The sequence below is a fragment of the Copadichromis virginalis genome, linkage group LG17 (assembly GCF_057382275.1).
Source record: "Copadichromis virginalis isolate Kocher_CV1m ecotype Utaka linkage group LG17, C_Virginalis_male_GT1.1, whole genome shotgun sequence".
NCBI lineage: Eukaryota > Metazoa > Chordata > Actinopteri > Cichliformes > Cichlidae > Copadichromis > Copadichromis virginalis.
The window spans coordinates 2,825,948-2,840,320 of NC_140634.1; the positions used below are offsets into that span (position 1 = coordinate 2,825,948).

The following is a 14,373-nucleotide window of genomic DNA, read 5'->3' on the forward strand; positions in this document are numbered from 1 at the left end:
ATGTTAGGCCTCTTATTAACCTTTGTCATGTCATGCACACATTGCTCAAGAGCTGTTGCCATATTGGATGTGATAACCTGTAGCGATCACATCCAATAACTCATGTGTTGTTTACATACAAATGATCACTGCTTTTTTTTCACTGCTGTGCTGCTGGTTGCAGCAATCACCAGGGATAGAGAATCTTTTTTGTTGCCTTTCAGGTGATTTGGATAGAAGAGGAGCATCACATAAAAGGTAGTATCAGTTCTAAATTATTTGAAATCCAAGTATCTGTTTCAAACAATATTTGACTGTGAGGCTTGGTTACCGGTTGTTGCTGGTTCTCACTGGTTGTCACTAGTTGTTACCGCTTGCTGCTGGTGCAGCAGCACTGACAGCTAACATGGCGGTTAAATCGACACATTTTGCTGCACCCATTTTTAGTTTTAATTGTTTTATGTCAGCTTTTCAGCTCCACCTTCTCCACTTCTTCCACACTAAACTTTTTCTACAAGCTGCGTGAGCGCACACCAAAGGTAGGGGAGGTGCTCAGGTTCACTGTCATTGATCATAATCGATCGATAGTGAAAAGTCCCCGCTCAATGCTCAGCTCAAATGCACAAATATATACAATTATGAGATATTCATGAAGTATTTTTATTTTATTTTGCCATTTATATATGTTGGCACTAACAGTGCTCAAGACAATACTTATATACTGTCAATATGTGACATATTGAAATCGCGTTTGAATTTGCGCTTGTTTTTTGCTTTCACTTTGCAATCGCACGAACTGTGTATAGAGAGCGACAGCACTGATTGGTGAGTGATGATAATTTGTGCACCAATTCCTCTGACATCGTCTTATCAATCGTTAGCTTACTATGCAAACATGACAAGTGAAATCTCCTGCAGCTTAAACATGTGAGAGGTTGATCGCGCAGAGAATCGCTGAGCGTTATGTGAGTGCGTGTGTAAAAGCAGCAGGATATATATTTTAGTTCTGCTGAGCCAAATAAGACAGGTCAGGGTGAAGAAGTGACAGCCAAAGAAAAGCTTACCACAAAACGGAGAAGTTATGACAAATCAGACTATAAGGCAAAAAGAAAGTGCAGCTTTATGGTTTCATGGACAAAAGAATTTCTGTGGCTGCGATATGATGAGCTAAATAACCAGGGCTGCACATAAGTGGTCCGCAGGTGCGCATTCGCTGTCAAAATAAAAAACACGCACAAGGGTTAGGGTTAAATTTAAAAACTGTACTTTTGAGTTAAAATATATATTTATAATTTTAATAAATGACAAATTAAAAAGGCATGAACATTTTTTTTGTATCGAAAAAATATCGAACCGTGACACCAAAGTATCGAACCGAACCGTGAATTTTGTGTATCGTTGCACCCCTAATATATATATATATATATGTGTAATTTTAACAAGAACTTTATTGAACAATCAGTGAGTATACAACATACAAACAGATGAGGTATACAAGTGGAACATAAATATGAACAACCAGCGGTTAAAGAAAAAAAGAAAAAAACCCCACACCGATAGAGTTGGGAAGCAGGTACCATGCTTGTTACATCAGCTAACAATACTAACTTCCACAACACTCACCAAGACAGTCGGAGGTTAGGTAAAACAGAGCAAATAAATTATTGAGAAATTATAAGAAAATACATTAGGCAGGAAAGGAAAAAGAATAACTGTGGAAGTTCAAATTCACTGGGCTACACGTGCTTTCTTTCTATAGCCTTTGAACCTTGAAAAATATAACCTCATCACAGTAACGCATAATTTTATTATGCATTACATCCAATACTGCTCATACATTTAGTGAGTAACTAGTCACAATAATGCGCACAGATACGATTTATAGATCAGTCAACACATTCCAGCACCTTTAGGCAACTGTTTTTGTGATTTGGTGCTGTAAATAAAACTGAAATCAAGTGAATTTTGACTTAACCTGTGCTGCTAGCTTTTAGCCTGCAAAGCTATCCATTAGCCTTCACTACTGCCTTACAAGTAAATGCTGCCCAAAGAGAGTCCTTCTTGTTGGTATAATAGCTACAATATTATCTATAATATCCATTGCTTGTTCCTAACTAGTTTTATGGCCTTTGTTGTAGAAGCACAGTTCCCACCTTGAAGCAGCCCTCTATAAACATGCATTTATGCAGCTGCGCTACAGTTTTTGCAATATTGCACCCCTAAATAAATCTTTACAGAACTTTGCCTTCACCAGAAACTACTGCCTAGCCCAGGCTGATGTTCTGTAGCTATGGAAACCAAGAATTCCAAAATCTTGTGATGTCATCACCTCGTTGTTATAAGACATTGTTATAAGACACTAAAGATCATAGTTCTCACACACAGCTCATTGCATCTTTGCAGAGTGAAGAGTGAAATCCTGAAACTAAATTAACCTAAATGAATCACACAATGTCAAAGTCTTGGCCAACTTATACTGCACCACGTCCTGTGGATCTGAATAACCCTCTAGGTAAGTCAAATGGGATTCATATGGTAATTATGCATGCTTCTGGGTTTTTATTTGAGGCAACTGAATTTGACTTAAACAAAATCATCTTTTGTTGATTTCAGGACACCAAACAGAGCCTTGCATCTCCACACTGGTGAAGATGACTCCAGATGGAAGAATAGAGGGAAGAAAGAGAAGGGACTTACCTGAAAGACTGGACAAATCCCCCAAAAAAAGCAAAAGCAGTGGAGGTCCAAAACCGGGTCCCAGCCACTTTGTTTCTGGGGAATCCAGTTTGAAATGTAAGTGATAAGACCTGTTTTAGCTGTGACATTATCTTGGCTATGTAGTTTATTTTGTGACTTTAACTGTGTACTTAACGGTCTTTAACTTTGTAGTTGGTTCATTTAGCCTTCTTTGTGTTGATTTTCAGTGTGCAGTTATTGCTTTAATGCACGATTGCCAGACCTTAGAAAGTCAGTAGAAAGCAGTTGACACAGAGTTGGACTGAAAATGCTTAAAGTCAAACTACTTTTTCCATTTTAGTTGGCCTTCTCATAGTGCCTTCAAGCGACTCTAGTATAATTAAGAGGAGCAACAAACGGAAGAGCACTAGTGACGAATCTGAGGGACCATCCAGCAAAAAAAGCAGGACAACGAGCCCAGAGGAGAGTCCCACCCAGGAACCCTCTGAAACATGTGACTCACCGAGGATATCCGGCACTGACAGAAAAGGTAAGATAATGGCAATATTTCTGAGCTGGATCACAAGATCCTTTAGAATTTGTCCTGGGGTTTGAGATTGGGTTTGATTCCTGTGGGACCAATCGACAATAAGAGACACTCTGGGCAGTAGTGACGTTACCTACCTACTAATCTGCTAAAATGTAGCTGCTATTTACCAATTAATAGAAATGTTATAGCAAAGCTCTATAGGACTGTGCCAGCTGTTTTCTGTGTAACAAGTCATAACCTGTATGTTTTTCCTGTGTGTCTGCAGAAGACTTCCTGGAAAAATATCAAGAGCTGGAGGTGCTGGGTCATGGAGGCTTTGCCACCGTGTTTTCTGGAATACGCATAAAAGACAGTTTTCCAGTATGGCTTCTTACATTTGCATTTCACAGATCTTCAGTTTATTCCTGTTTGTACTTCTCTAACCCAGAAAATGTCTTTAATGCAGGTGGCAATCAAACATGTTCAACAGCGCAGACTTGCGCGCACAACAATGGTAAGCGTCTTTTCTTATTCCAGCAGGTATTTATATTATTTCAGGCCTTCTCAGGCATCAAGCATAAGGCACGTATTTCCTCCGTGCATGAACCAGACTGGTCTCACAGTTGTGTGTGAAATCGTCAGGAAATATGGTCGAATTCTATGAACAGTGGGTCACCTTATTGTTTAAACTGACATGTTTCAGTGGAAAGAATGCTTTTTAAAGATCAGGTCATTTTGTGACTATTTCAAAACTGTCTGTACGCTGATAGCTACTTTTGTTGAAATTCTGAATACTGACCTGAAGTAACTTTCCTTCTGAAGGATTGGAATGGGAAAAGTACTGATGTTCCCCTGGAGGTGGCGCTACTGATACAAGTTGGGGCTGGACCACACGATACGGAAAGCAGTATAACCCCACTTCTACTTGACTGGTTTGATCTGGAAGATGAACTTATTATGGTTTTTGAGAAACCAGAAAATTGCATGGACTTAGACAATTACCTCAAAACTACAGATAAACCTCTGTCAGAGACACATGTTAAGGTAAGTGACGAGCATTTGGAGCTTACAGCAGTTTTTCATAGAGAATGTCCTGTGCTCCAAATATGGCTTCCTTTCTTTTAGGTCATAATGAAGCAACTAGTTGACGCAGCCATTACGATGGATAACAAGGGGGTTTTCCACCGAGATATTAAACCACACAACATTCTAATTGAAACATCTTCGGAGGAACCCCGAGTGCGATACATCGATTTTGGCTGTGGAGTCACGTTTACTCCGGGACAAAGGTTCAGGAGGAACGCAGGTATGTTTTCAGCCACAGCGTTGTGCTGTCATGAACTGTCTCCACATCATGTTCCCTCCCCATTAATTCTTCTTATCTTTGTGTTTTAGGAACCAGGATCTACAATAGTCCAGAGTGGTTCATGTACGGCTTCTGCTCTGCAGAATATACTACAGCCTGGCAGCTGGGTGTTGTGATGTACCAGCTGTTACACAACAAGTTACCATTTGACTGCGACTACAAGATCATCAACCAAAACCCACCGATTTTAGCTGACATTTCAAACAGTAAGATTTCTGCCAAAAGGGCTGTTGATATAAGAAAGGTGAAATAACTTTGTGGATAACTTTAACAAGAGTATTTCATTTCTGTAAAGAATGCAGGGATTTTTTGACGGGGTGTCTGAGGAAGCACTACAAGGACCGCTTCACCCTGGAGGATCTTCGGAATCACATGTGGCTCAAATGATTTCTGCGCACCATGAACTAAAAGGTTATGGAGCAAAAGCTCCAACACATCACAAGTCATCAACAAGTCACTTTTCAAATTTAGTAGCAATGTTGCAGTTGCTGTCACGTGGCTCTTTTTTGGTGTTTTCTTTTCCAATCCAGCAGCAAGCAGTCTGAGACCTCCATCTGACCTTCATCTAAATATAGTGTCAAGCGGCGGCTGTGTGAAGGCAAGAGAGGACCCAAATGCACAGCTCTAGACACACGGTGATGACCTCAAAGGCAGGTCTTTATTAACAGGAACGTAAGAAGCCATACAATAACTAACCTGGGAGCAACTAAAGCTGAGGCGCTGGGAAGACACGGTAAATGCACACAACCTAGAGGGACGACGCAACACAGAACAAAGGGACACTCTGACATAAATACACAGAAGGTAATGAGAGAAGTGGGAACACACGGGGAACACAGCTGAAGACAATTAGCGAGCAGGGAGGACACGAAACTGAAAATACTGACACCAAGATGTGGACCTTAAACACAACACAGTACACAGAGATGAGCACAGAGAGAGAGAGGCAGAGAAGAAGGATGAATATGGGGGGATGAGGAGAACACAGAACACAAAGGATGGGAACACGGTACCAGAACAAACACCACAATAAAAACATGGACACAGGGGGAATCCAAATACCAAACCAACCAATCCAATGGACATAAGGAACAAAATACAAAACTACAGGAAAACTAAGAACACTGGGTCAAAATGACCCAGGACCATGACATATAGGCTTTTGTAGGCTTGCTTTATGAAAAATGTCATTGATGAAAATGTAGTGTATATCTGTTATTAACCTCTGTCTCTCTTCCACAGCATGTCTTTATCCTGTCTTCCTTCTCTCACCCCAACCGGTCGCAGCAGATGGCCGCCCCTCCCTGAGCCTGGTTCTGCCGGAGGTTTCTTCCTGTTAAAAGGGAGTTTTTCCTTCCCACTGTCGCCAAAGTGCTTGCTCAAAGGGGGTCATATGATTGTTGGGTTTTTCTCTGTATCTATGAAGCGCCTTGAGGCGACTTTTGTTGTGATTTGGCGCTATATAAATACAATTGAATTGAATTGGGCAGCACGGTGGCACGGTGGTTAGCACTGTTGCCGCACAGCAAGAAGGTCCTGAGTTCAATTCCAACATCAGGCCGGGGTCTTTCTGTGTGGAGTTTGCATGTTCTCCCCGTGTTTGCGTGGGTTCCCTCCGGGTACTCCGGCTTCCTCCCACCGTCCAAAGACATGCAGCTTGTGGGGATAGGTTAATTGGATAATCCAAATTGCCATTAGGTGTGAACGTGAGTGTGAATGGTTGTCTGTCCCTGTGTGTTGGCCCTGCGACAGACTGGCGACCTGTCCAGGGTGTACCCTGCCTCTCGCCCTATGACAGCTGGGATAGGCTCCAGCGCCCCCCGCGACCCTTGAATTGAATTGAGGCCATGATGCATTTTATTGTAGCTCATCATCATCCGACCCTGCCCTGAAAGTAGCTGAAGAAATGTTGGCATACCGAAAGGTTTGCTTTGGGGGTACTATTTGGTGCCATTTTAAGTTAACAACTATTAAAAAAAAAAAAAAAGAGTCATATTTTGTGTGATTTTTTCATTACTGTTGTATATACTATATTAATGTTTGACCACATTTGGGAATCAGAGCAGAGAGAAGATGACAACAGGTGGCGCCATATTGCCAACTGACTAGTCTTCTTCATAAAATATGATACAAAAGCATGATTACAAATACAATAAATGCTTCTGGATGGCAAATGCTCTGTTCAGTACACACGTTTTACTTTGAACACATAGGTATGCAGCATGCACACAACATGCATTCATCCTTTTTGGTTGAGTCCATGGTGATGGCCTGTGTCTTTCCGAGTTCTCCTCAAACACTTTGGCTTCCTTCTACAATGTTAGGCCTCTTATTAACCTTTGTCATGTCATGCACACATTGCTCAAGAGCTGTTGCCATATTGGATGTGATAACCTGTAGCGATCACATCCAATAACTCATGTGTTGTTTACATACAAATGATCACTGCTTTTTTTTTCACTGCTGTGCTGCTGGTTGCAGCAATCACCAGGGATAGAGAATCTTTTTTGTTGCCTTTCAGGTGATTTGGATAGAAGAGGAGCATCACATAAATGGTAGTATCAGTTCTAAATTATTTGAAATCCAAGTATCTGTTTCAAACAATATTTGACTGTGAGGCTTGGTTACCGGTTGTTGCTGGTTCTCACTGGTTGTCACTAGTTGTTACCGCTTGCTGCTGGTGCAGCAGCACTGACAGCTAACATGGCGGTTAAATCGACACATTTTGCTGCACCCATTTTTAGTTTTAATTGTTTTATGTCAGCTTTTCAGCTCCACCTTCTCCACTTCTTCCACACTAAACTTTTTCTACAAGCTGCGTGAGCGCACACCAAAGGTAGGGGAGGTGCTCAGGTTCACTGTCATTGATCATAATCGATCGATAGTGAAAAGTCCCCGCTCAATGCTCAGCTCAAATGCACAAATATATACAATTATGAGATATTCATGAAGTATTTTTATTTTATTTTGCCATTTATATATGTTGGCACTAACAGTGCTCAAGACAATACTTATATACTGTCAATATGTGACATATTGAAATCGCGTTTGAATTTGCGCTTGTTTTTTGCTTTCACTTTGCAATCGCACGAACTGTGTATAGAGAGCGACAGCACTGATTGGTGAGTGATGATAATTTGTGCACCAATTCCTCTGACATCGTCTTATCAATCGTTAGCTTACTATGCAAACATGACAAGTGAAATCTCCCGCAGCTTAAACATGTGAGAGGTTGATCGCGCAGAGAATCGCTGAGCATTATGTGAGTGCGTGTGTAAAAGCAGCAGGATATATATTTTAGTTCTGCTGAGCCAAATAAGACAGGTCAGGGTGAAGAAGTGACAGCCAAAGAAAAGCTTACCACAAAACGGAGAAGTTATGACAAATCAGACTATAAGGCAAAAAGAAAGTGCAGCTTTATGGTTTCATGGACAAAAGAATTTCTGTGGCTGCAATATGATGAGCTAAATAACCAGGGCTGCACATAAGTGGTCCGCAGGTGCGCATTCGCTGTCAAAATAAAAAACACGCACAAGGGTTAGGGTTAAATTTAAAAACTGTACTTTTGAGTTAAAATATATATTTATAATTTTAATAAATGACAAATTAAAAAGGCATGAACATTTTTTTTGTATCGAAAAAATATCGAACCGTGACACCAAAGTATCGAACCGAACCGTGAATTTTGTGTATTGTTGCACCCCTAATATATATATATATGTGTGTAATTTTAACAAGAACTTTATTGAACAATCAGTGAGTATACAACATACAAACAGATGAGGTATACAAGTGGAACATAAATATGAACAACCAGCGGTTAAAGAAAAAAAGAAAAAAACCCCACACCGATAGAGTTGGGAAGCAGGTACCATGCTTGTTACATCAGCTAACAATACTAACTTCCACAACACTCACCAAGACAGTCGGAGGTTAGGTAAAACAGAGCAAATAAATTATTGAGAAATTATAAGAAAATACATTAGGCAGGAAAGGAAAAAGAATAACTGTGGAAGTTCAAATTCACTGGGCTACACGTGCTTTCTTTCTATAGCCTTTGAACCTTGAAAAATATAACCTCATCACAGTAACGCATAATTTTATTATGCATTACATCCAATACTGCTCATACATTTAGTGAGTAACTAGTCACAATAATGCGCACAGATACGATTTATAGATCAGTCAACACATTCCAGCACCTTTAGGCAACTGTTTTTGTGATTTGGTGCTGTAAATAAAACTGAAATCAAGTGAATTTTGACTTAACCTGTGCTGCTAGCTTTTAGCCTGCAAAGCTATCCATTAGCCTTCACTACTGCCTTACAAGTAAATGCTGCCCAAAGAGAGTCCTTCTTGTTGGTATAATAGCTACAATATTATCTATAATATCCATTGCTTGTTCCTAACTAGTTTTATGGCCTTTGTTGTAGAAGCACAGTTCCCACCTTGAAGCAGCCCTCTATAAACATGCATTTATGCAGCTGCGCTACAGTTTTTGCAATATTGCACCTCTAAATAAATCTTTACAGAACTTTGCCTTCACCAGAAACTACTGCCTAGCCCAGGCTGATGTTCTGTAGCTATGGAAACCAAGAATTCCAAAATCTTGTGATGTCATCACCTCGTTGTTATAAGACATTGTTATAAGACACTAAAGATCATAGTTCTCACACACAGCTCATTGCATCTTTGCAGAGTGAAGAGTGAAATCCTGAAACTAAATTAACCTAAATGAATCACACAATGTCAAAGTCTTGGCCAACTTATACTGCACCACGTCCTGTGGATCTGAATAACCCTCTAGGTAAGTCAAATGGGATTCATATGGTAATTATGCATGCTTCTGGGTTTTTATTTGAGGCAACTGAATTTGACTTAAACAAAATCATCTTTTGTTGATTTCAGGACACCAAACAGAGCCTTGCATCTCCACACTGGTGAAGATGACTCCAGATGGAAGAATAGAGGGAAGAAAGAGAAGGGACTTACCTGAAAGACTGGACAAATCCCCCAAAAAAAGCAAAAGCAGTGGAGGTCCAAAACCGGGTCCCAGCCACTTTGTTTCTGGGGAATCCAGTTTGAAATGTAAGTGATAAGACCTGTTTTAGCTGTGACATTATCTTGGCTATGTAGTTTATTTTGTGATTTTAACTGTGTACTTAACGGTCTTTAACTTTGTAGTTGGTTCATTTAGCCTTCTTTGTGTTGATTTTCAGTGTGCAGTTATTGCTTTAATGCACGATTGCCAGACCTTAGAAAGTCAGTAGAAAGCAGTTGACACAGAGTTGGACTGAAAATGCTTAAAGTCAAACTACTTTTTCCATTTTAGTTGGCCTTCTCATAGTGCCTTCAAGCGACTCTAGTATAATTAAGAGGAGCAACAAACGGAAGAGCACTAGTGACGAATCTGAGGGACCATCCAGCAAAAAAAGCAGGACAACGAGCCCAGAGGAGAGTCCCACCCAGGAACCCTCTGAAACATGTGACTCACCGAGGATATCCGGCACTGACAGAAAAGGTAAGATAATGGCAATATTTCTGAGCTGGATCACAAGATCCTTTAGAATTTGTCCTGGGGTTTGAGATTGGGTTTGATTCCTGTGGGACCAATCGACAATAAGAGACACTCTGGACAGTAGTGACGTTACCTACCTACTAATCTGCTAAAATGTAGCTGCTATTTACCAATTAATAGAAATGTTATAGCAAAGCTCTATAGGACTGTGCCAGCTGTTTTCTGTGTAACAAGTCATAACCTGTATGTTTTTCCTGTGTGTCTGCAGAAGACTTCCTGGAAAAATATCAAGAGCTGGAGGTGCTGGGTCATGGAGGCTTTGCCACCGTGTTTTCTGGAATACGCATAAAAGACAGTTTTCCAGTATGGCTTCTTACATTTGCATTTCACAGATCTTCAGTTTATTCCTGTTTGTACTTCTCTAACCCAGAAAATGTCTTTAATGCAGGTGGCAATCAAACATGTTCAACAGCGCAGACTTGCGCGCACAACAATGGTAAGCGTCTTTTCTTATTCCAGCAGGTATTTATTAGGGCTGCCACGATTAGTCGACTAGTCACGATTACGTCGACTATCAAAATCGTCGACGACTGATTTAATAGTCGACGCGTCGTTTGAAGCTTTGTAAGATCACAAAAGACGCAGGAGTAAGTGGCAGGATTTAAGAGTGTAATAACGGACTGAAACAGAAGATGGCAGCATTGCATGTACAAGGATGTCAGCTACCGTTAAACCCCGAAGAAGAAGAAGAAGCAGCTGTGTCCCAGAATTCATAGCGCGGCCCAGCGCAGTTTCCAACAATGGCGGCAGCTAGTTAGTTTTAATATTACTCTTATTATTCTTTCTGGGTCACAAAATAAACGTTTAACATATTTTCAGGCGAGAATGTAGCTGTGTAAACCTCAAATATCTGCTCAGTTTATCAGGACACCACATATTTTCAAAAGCGCTCCGACGTTTTCGGAGACATCTGTTACCCACTAGCTCGTTAGCGAGCCGGGGGCTAGGCTCACTAGCGCCGTGAGAACACCGGACTCCCCGCAAATCGTTTTCAAACCCACCGCCGTCTTTCGCTACTCAGGTTAAATATATATAAGTCACTTAGATAACTTAAAATGTTATTGTTTGGCTTTCTTTAGTATTTTATTTGTTCCTGAGTAAATCGGTTTGTCTGAGATTAAAGTTATAGTTTTTACACAGCTGAATAAACATCAAGCAGACAACTGATTATCAGAAGTGTGAGATGCTCCAGAATATACTCCAGTGTCCTGTTATATTTTAGATAGCAAGGAGTTTATTAAACTTCACCGAAACAATCTGCAAATTTCATTAAAATGTAATAAACTATCATCTTGTCTTTATTTTTAGTTAGCACAGACCTTAAACACTTAAAGCTGTAAGCTAATGATAGTTATATAAGAGCAGATACTGCTGGTGCAATAAGCTGTAGTTTTACGTCCAATGGATGATCTGATTAGTCGACTAATCGCAAAAATAATCGGTGACTAGTCGACTATCAAAATGATCGTTTGTGGCAGCCCTAGTATTTATATTATTTCAGGCCTTCTCAGGCATCAAGCATAAGGCACGTATTTCCTCCGTGCATGAACCAGACTGGTCTCACAGTTGTGTGTGAAATCGTCAGGAAATATGGTCGAATTCTATGAACAGTGGGTCACCTTATTGTTTAAACTGACATGTTTCAGTGGAAAGAATGCTTTTTAAAGATCAGGTCATTTTGTGACTATTTCAAAACTGTCTGTACGCTGATAGCTACTTTTGTTGAAATTCTGAATACTGACCTGAAGTAACTTTCCTTCTGAAGGATTGGAATGGGAAAAGTACTGATGTTCCCCTGGAGGTGGCGCTACTGATACAAGTTGGGGCTGGACCACACGATACGGAAAGCAGTATAACCCCACTTCTACTTGACTGGTTTGATCTGGAAGATGAGCTTATTATGGTTTTTGAGAAACCAGAAAATTGCATGGACTTAGACAATTACCTCAAAACTACAGATAAACCTCTGTCAGAGACACATGTTAAGGTAAGTGACGAGCATTTGGAGCTTACAGCAGTTTTTCATAGAGAATGTCCTGTGCTCCAAATATGGCTTCCTTTCTTTTAGGTCATAATGAAGCAACTAGTTGACGCAGCCATTACGATGGATAACAAGGGGGTTTTCCACCGAGATATTAAACCACACAACATTCTAATTGAAACATCTTCGGAGGAACCCCGAGTGCGATACATCGATTTTGGCTGTGGAGTCACGTTTACTCCGGGACAAAGGTTCAGGAGGAACGCAGGTATGTTTTCAGCCACAGCGTTGTGCTGTCATGAACTGTCTCCACATCATGTTCCCTCCCCATTAATTCTTCTTATCTTTGTGTTTTAGGAACCAGGATCTACAATAGTCCAGAGTGGTTCATGTACGGCTTCTGCTCTGCAGAATATACTACAGCCTGGCAGCTGGGTGTTGTGATGTACCAGCTGTTACACAACAAGTTACCATTTGACTGCGACTACAAGATCATCAACCAAAACCCACCGATTTTAGCTGACATTTCAAACAGTAAGATTTCTGCCAAAAGGGCTGTTGATATAAGAAAGGTGAAATAACTTTGTGGATAACTTTAACAAGAGTATTTCATTTCTGTAAAGAATGCAGGGATTTTTTGACGGGGTGTCTGAGGAAGCACTACAAGGACCGCTTCACCCTGGAGGATCTTCGGAATCACATGTGGCTCAAATGATTTCTGCGCACCATGAACTAAAAGGTTATGGAGCAAAAGCTCCAACACATCACAAGTCATCAACAAGTCACTTTTCAAATTTAGTAGCAATGTTGCAGTTGCTGTCACGTGGCTCTTTTTTGGTGTTTTCTTTTCCAATCCAGCAGCAAGCAGTCTGAGACCTCCATCTGACCTTCATCTAAATATAGTGTCAAGCGGCGGCTGTGTGAAGGCAAGAGAGGACCCAAATGCACGGCTCTAGACACACGGTGATGACCTCAAAGGCAGGTCTTTATTAACAGGAACGTAAGAAGCCATACAATAACTAACCTGGGAGCAACTAAAGCTGAGGCGCTGGGAAGACACGGTAAATGCACACAACCTAGAGGGACGACGCAACACAGAACAAAGGGACACTCTGACATAAATACACAGAAGGTAATGAGAGAAGTGGGAACACACGGGGAACACAGCTGAAGACAATTAGCGAGCAGGGAGGACACGAAACTGAAAATACTGACACCAAGATGTGGACCTTAAACACAACACAGTACACAGAGATGAGCACAGAGAGAGAGAGGCAGAGAAGAAGGATGAATATGGGGGGATGAGGAGAACACAGAACACAAAGGATGGGAACACGGTACCAGAACAAACACCACAATAAAAACATGGACACAGGGGGAATCCAAATACCAAACCAACCAATCCAATGGACATAAGGAACAAAATACAAAACTACAGGAAAACTAAGAACACTGGGTCAAAATGACCCAGGACCATGACATATAGGCTTTTGTAGGCTTGCTTTATGAAAAATGTCATTGATGAAAATGTAGTGTATATCTGTTATTAACCTCTGTCTCTCTTCCACAGCATGTCTTTATCCTGTCTTCCTTCTCTCACCCCAACCGGTCGCAGCAGATGGCCGCCCCTCCCTGAGCCTGGTTCTGCCGGAGGTTTCTTCCTGTTAAAAGGGAGTTTTTCCTTCCCACTGTCGCCAAAGTGCTTGCTCAAAGGGGGTCATATGATTGTTGGGTTTTTCTCTGTATCTATGAAGCGCCTTGAGGCGACTTTTGTTGTGATTTGGCGCTATATAAACAAAATTGAATTGAATTGAATTGAATTGAGGCCATGATGCATTTTATTGTAGCTCATCATCATCCGACCCTGCCCTGAAAATAGCTGAAGAAATGTTGGCATACCGAAAGGTTTGCTTTGGGGGTATACTATTTGGTGCCATTTTAAGTTAACAACTATTAAAAAAAAAAAAGAGTCATATTTTGTGTGATTTTTTCATTACTGTTGTTGTCCCAAGAAGCAAGATGGCGCCTGTGTTTGGCTGTGCCGCTGCCTCCGTCCGTGTGTTTGTTTACTTCATATGTTATGCAAGTGTTCTTGCTACAGCTTTGTCCGATGTCATCTCCCTTCGGATTTATGATCGCCATGCGTTACTGCCGATCAAATCTGCTATGGATAACTTTCAGAGTCAACGATACGACGTTGTTTTCCCACCGCCGCTTGAGCGCGACGCAGCACCCGGTTCACCTCCACTCTTGGTCAATTTTGC

At 41.0% G+C, this 14,373-nt stretch overlaps 2 protein-coding genes across 4 annotated transcripts; both read left to right on the plus strand.

Moving 5' to 3' along the window:
• The first annotated feature begins 219 nt into the window (after positions 1-219).
• LOC146688762 (serine/threonine-protein kinase pim-2-like) lies at positions 220-6,551 on the plus strand. 3 transcript variants are annotated; one of them, XR_014916194.1, is made up of 11 exons: positions 220-237; positions 2,383-2,491; positions 2,593-2,772; positions 3,017-3,205; positions 3,471-3,565; positions 3,651-3,698; positions 4,007-4,228; positions 4,310-4,490; positions 4,580-4,756; positions 4,846-5,283; positions 5,793-6,550. XR_014916194.1 is itself a non-coding variant. In XM_085437779.1 (10 exons), the coding sequence occupies exons 2-10, from the start codon at positions 2,419-2,421 to the stop codon at positions 4,935-4,937; spliced, it is 1,257 nt and encodes a 418-aa protein (XP_085293905.1). In that variant the 5' UTR covers positions 220-237; positions 2,383-2,418; the 3' UTR covers positions 4,938-6,551. The 3 variants fall into 3 exon arrangements, 1 of the variants encoding a protein (XP_085293905.1); XM_085437779.1 differs by having other exon boundaries at positions 4,846-6,551; XR_014916195.1 differs by lacking the exon at positions 220-237 and having other exon boundaries at positions 1,644-2,491.
• Positions 6,552-9,129: 2,578 nt separating this feature from the next.
• LOC146688763 (serine/threonine-protein kinase pim-2-like) lies at positions 9,130-14,061 on the plus strand. Its single transcript, XM_085436827.1, has 9 exons — positions 9,130-9,357; positions 9,459-9,638; positions 9,883-10,071; positions 10,337-10,431; positions 10,517-10,564; positions 11,894-12,115; positions 12,197-12,377; positions 12,467-12,643; positions 12,733-14,061. The coding sequence occupies exons 1-9, from the start codon at positions 9,285-9,287 to the stop codon at positions 12,822-12,824; spliced, it is 1,257 nt and encodes a 418-aa protein (XP_085292953.1). The 5' UTR covers positions 9,130-9,284; the 3' UTR covers positions 12,825-14,061.
• Positions 14,062-14,373: the final 312 nt, after the last annotated feature.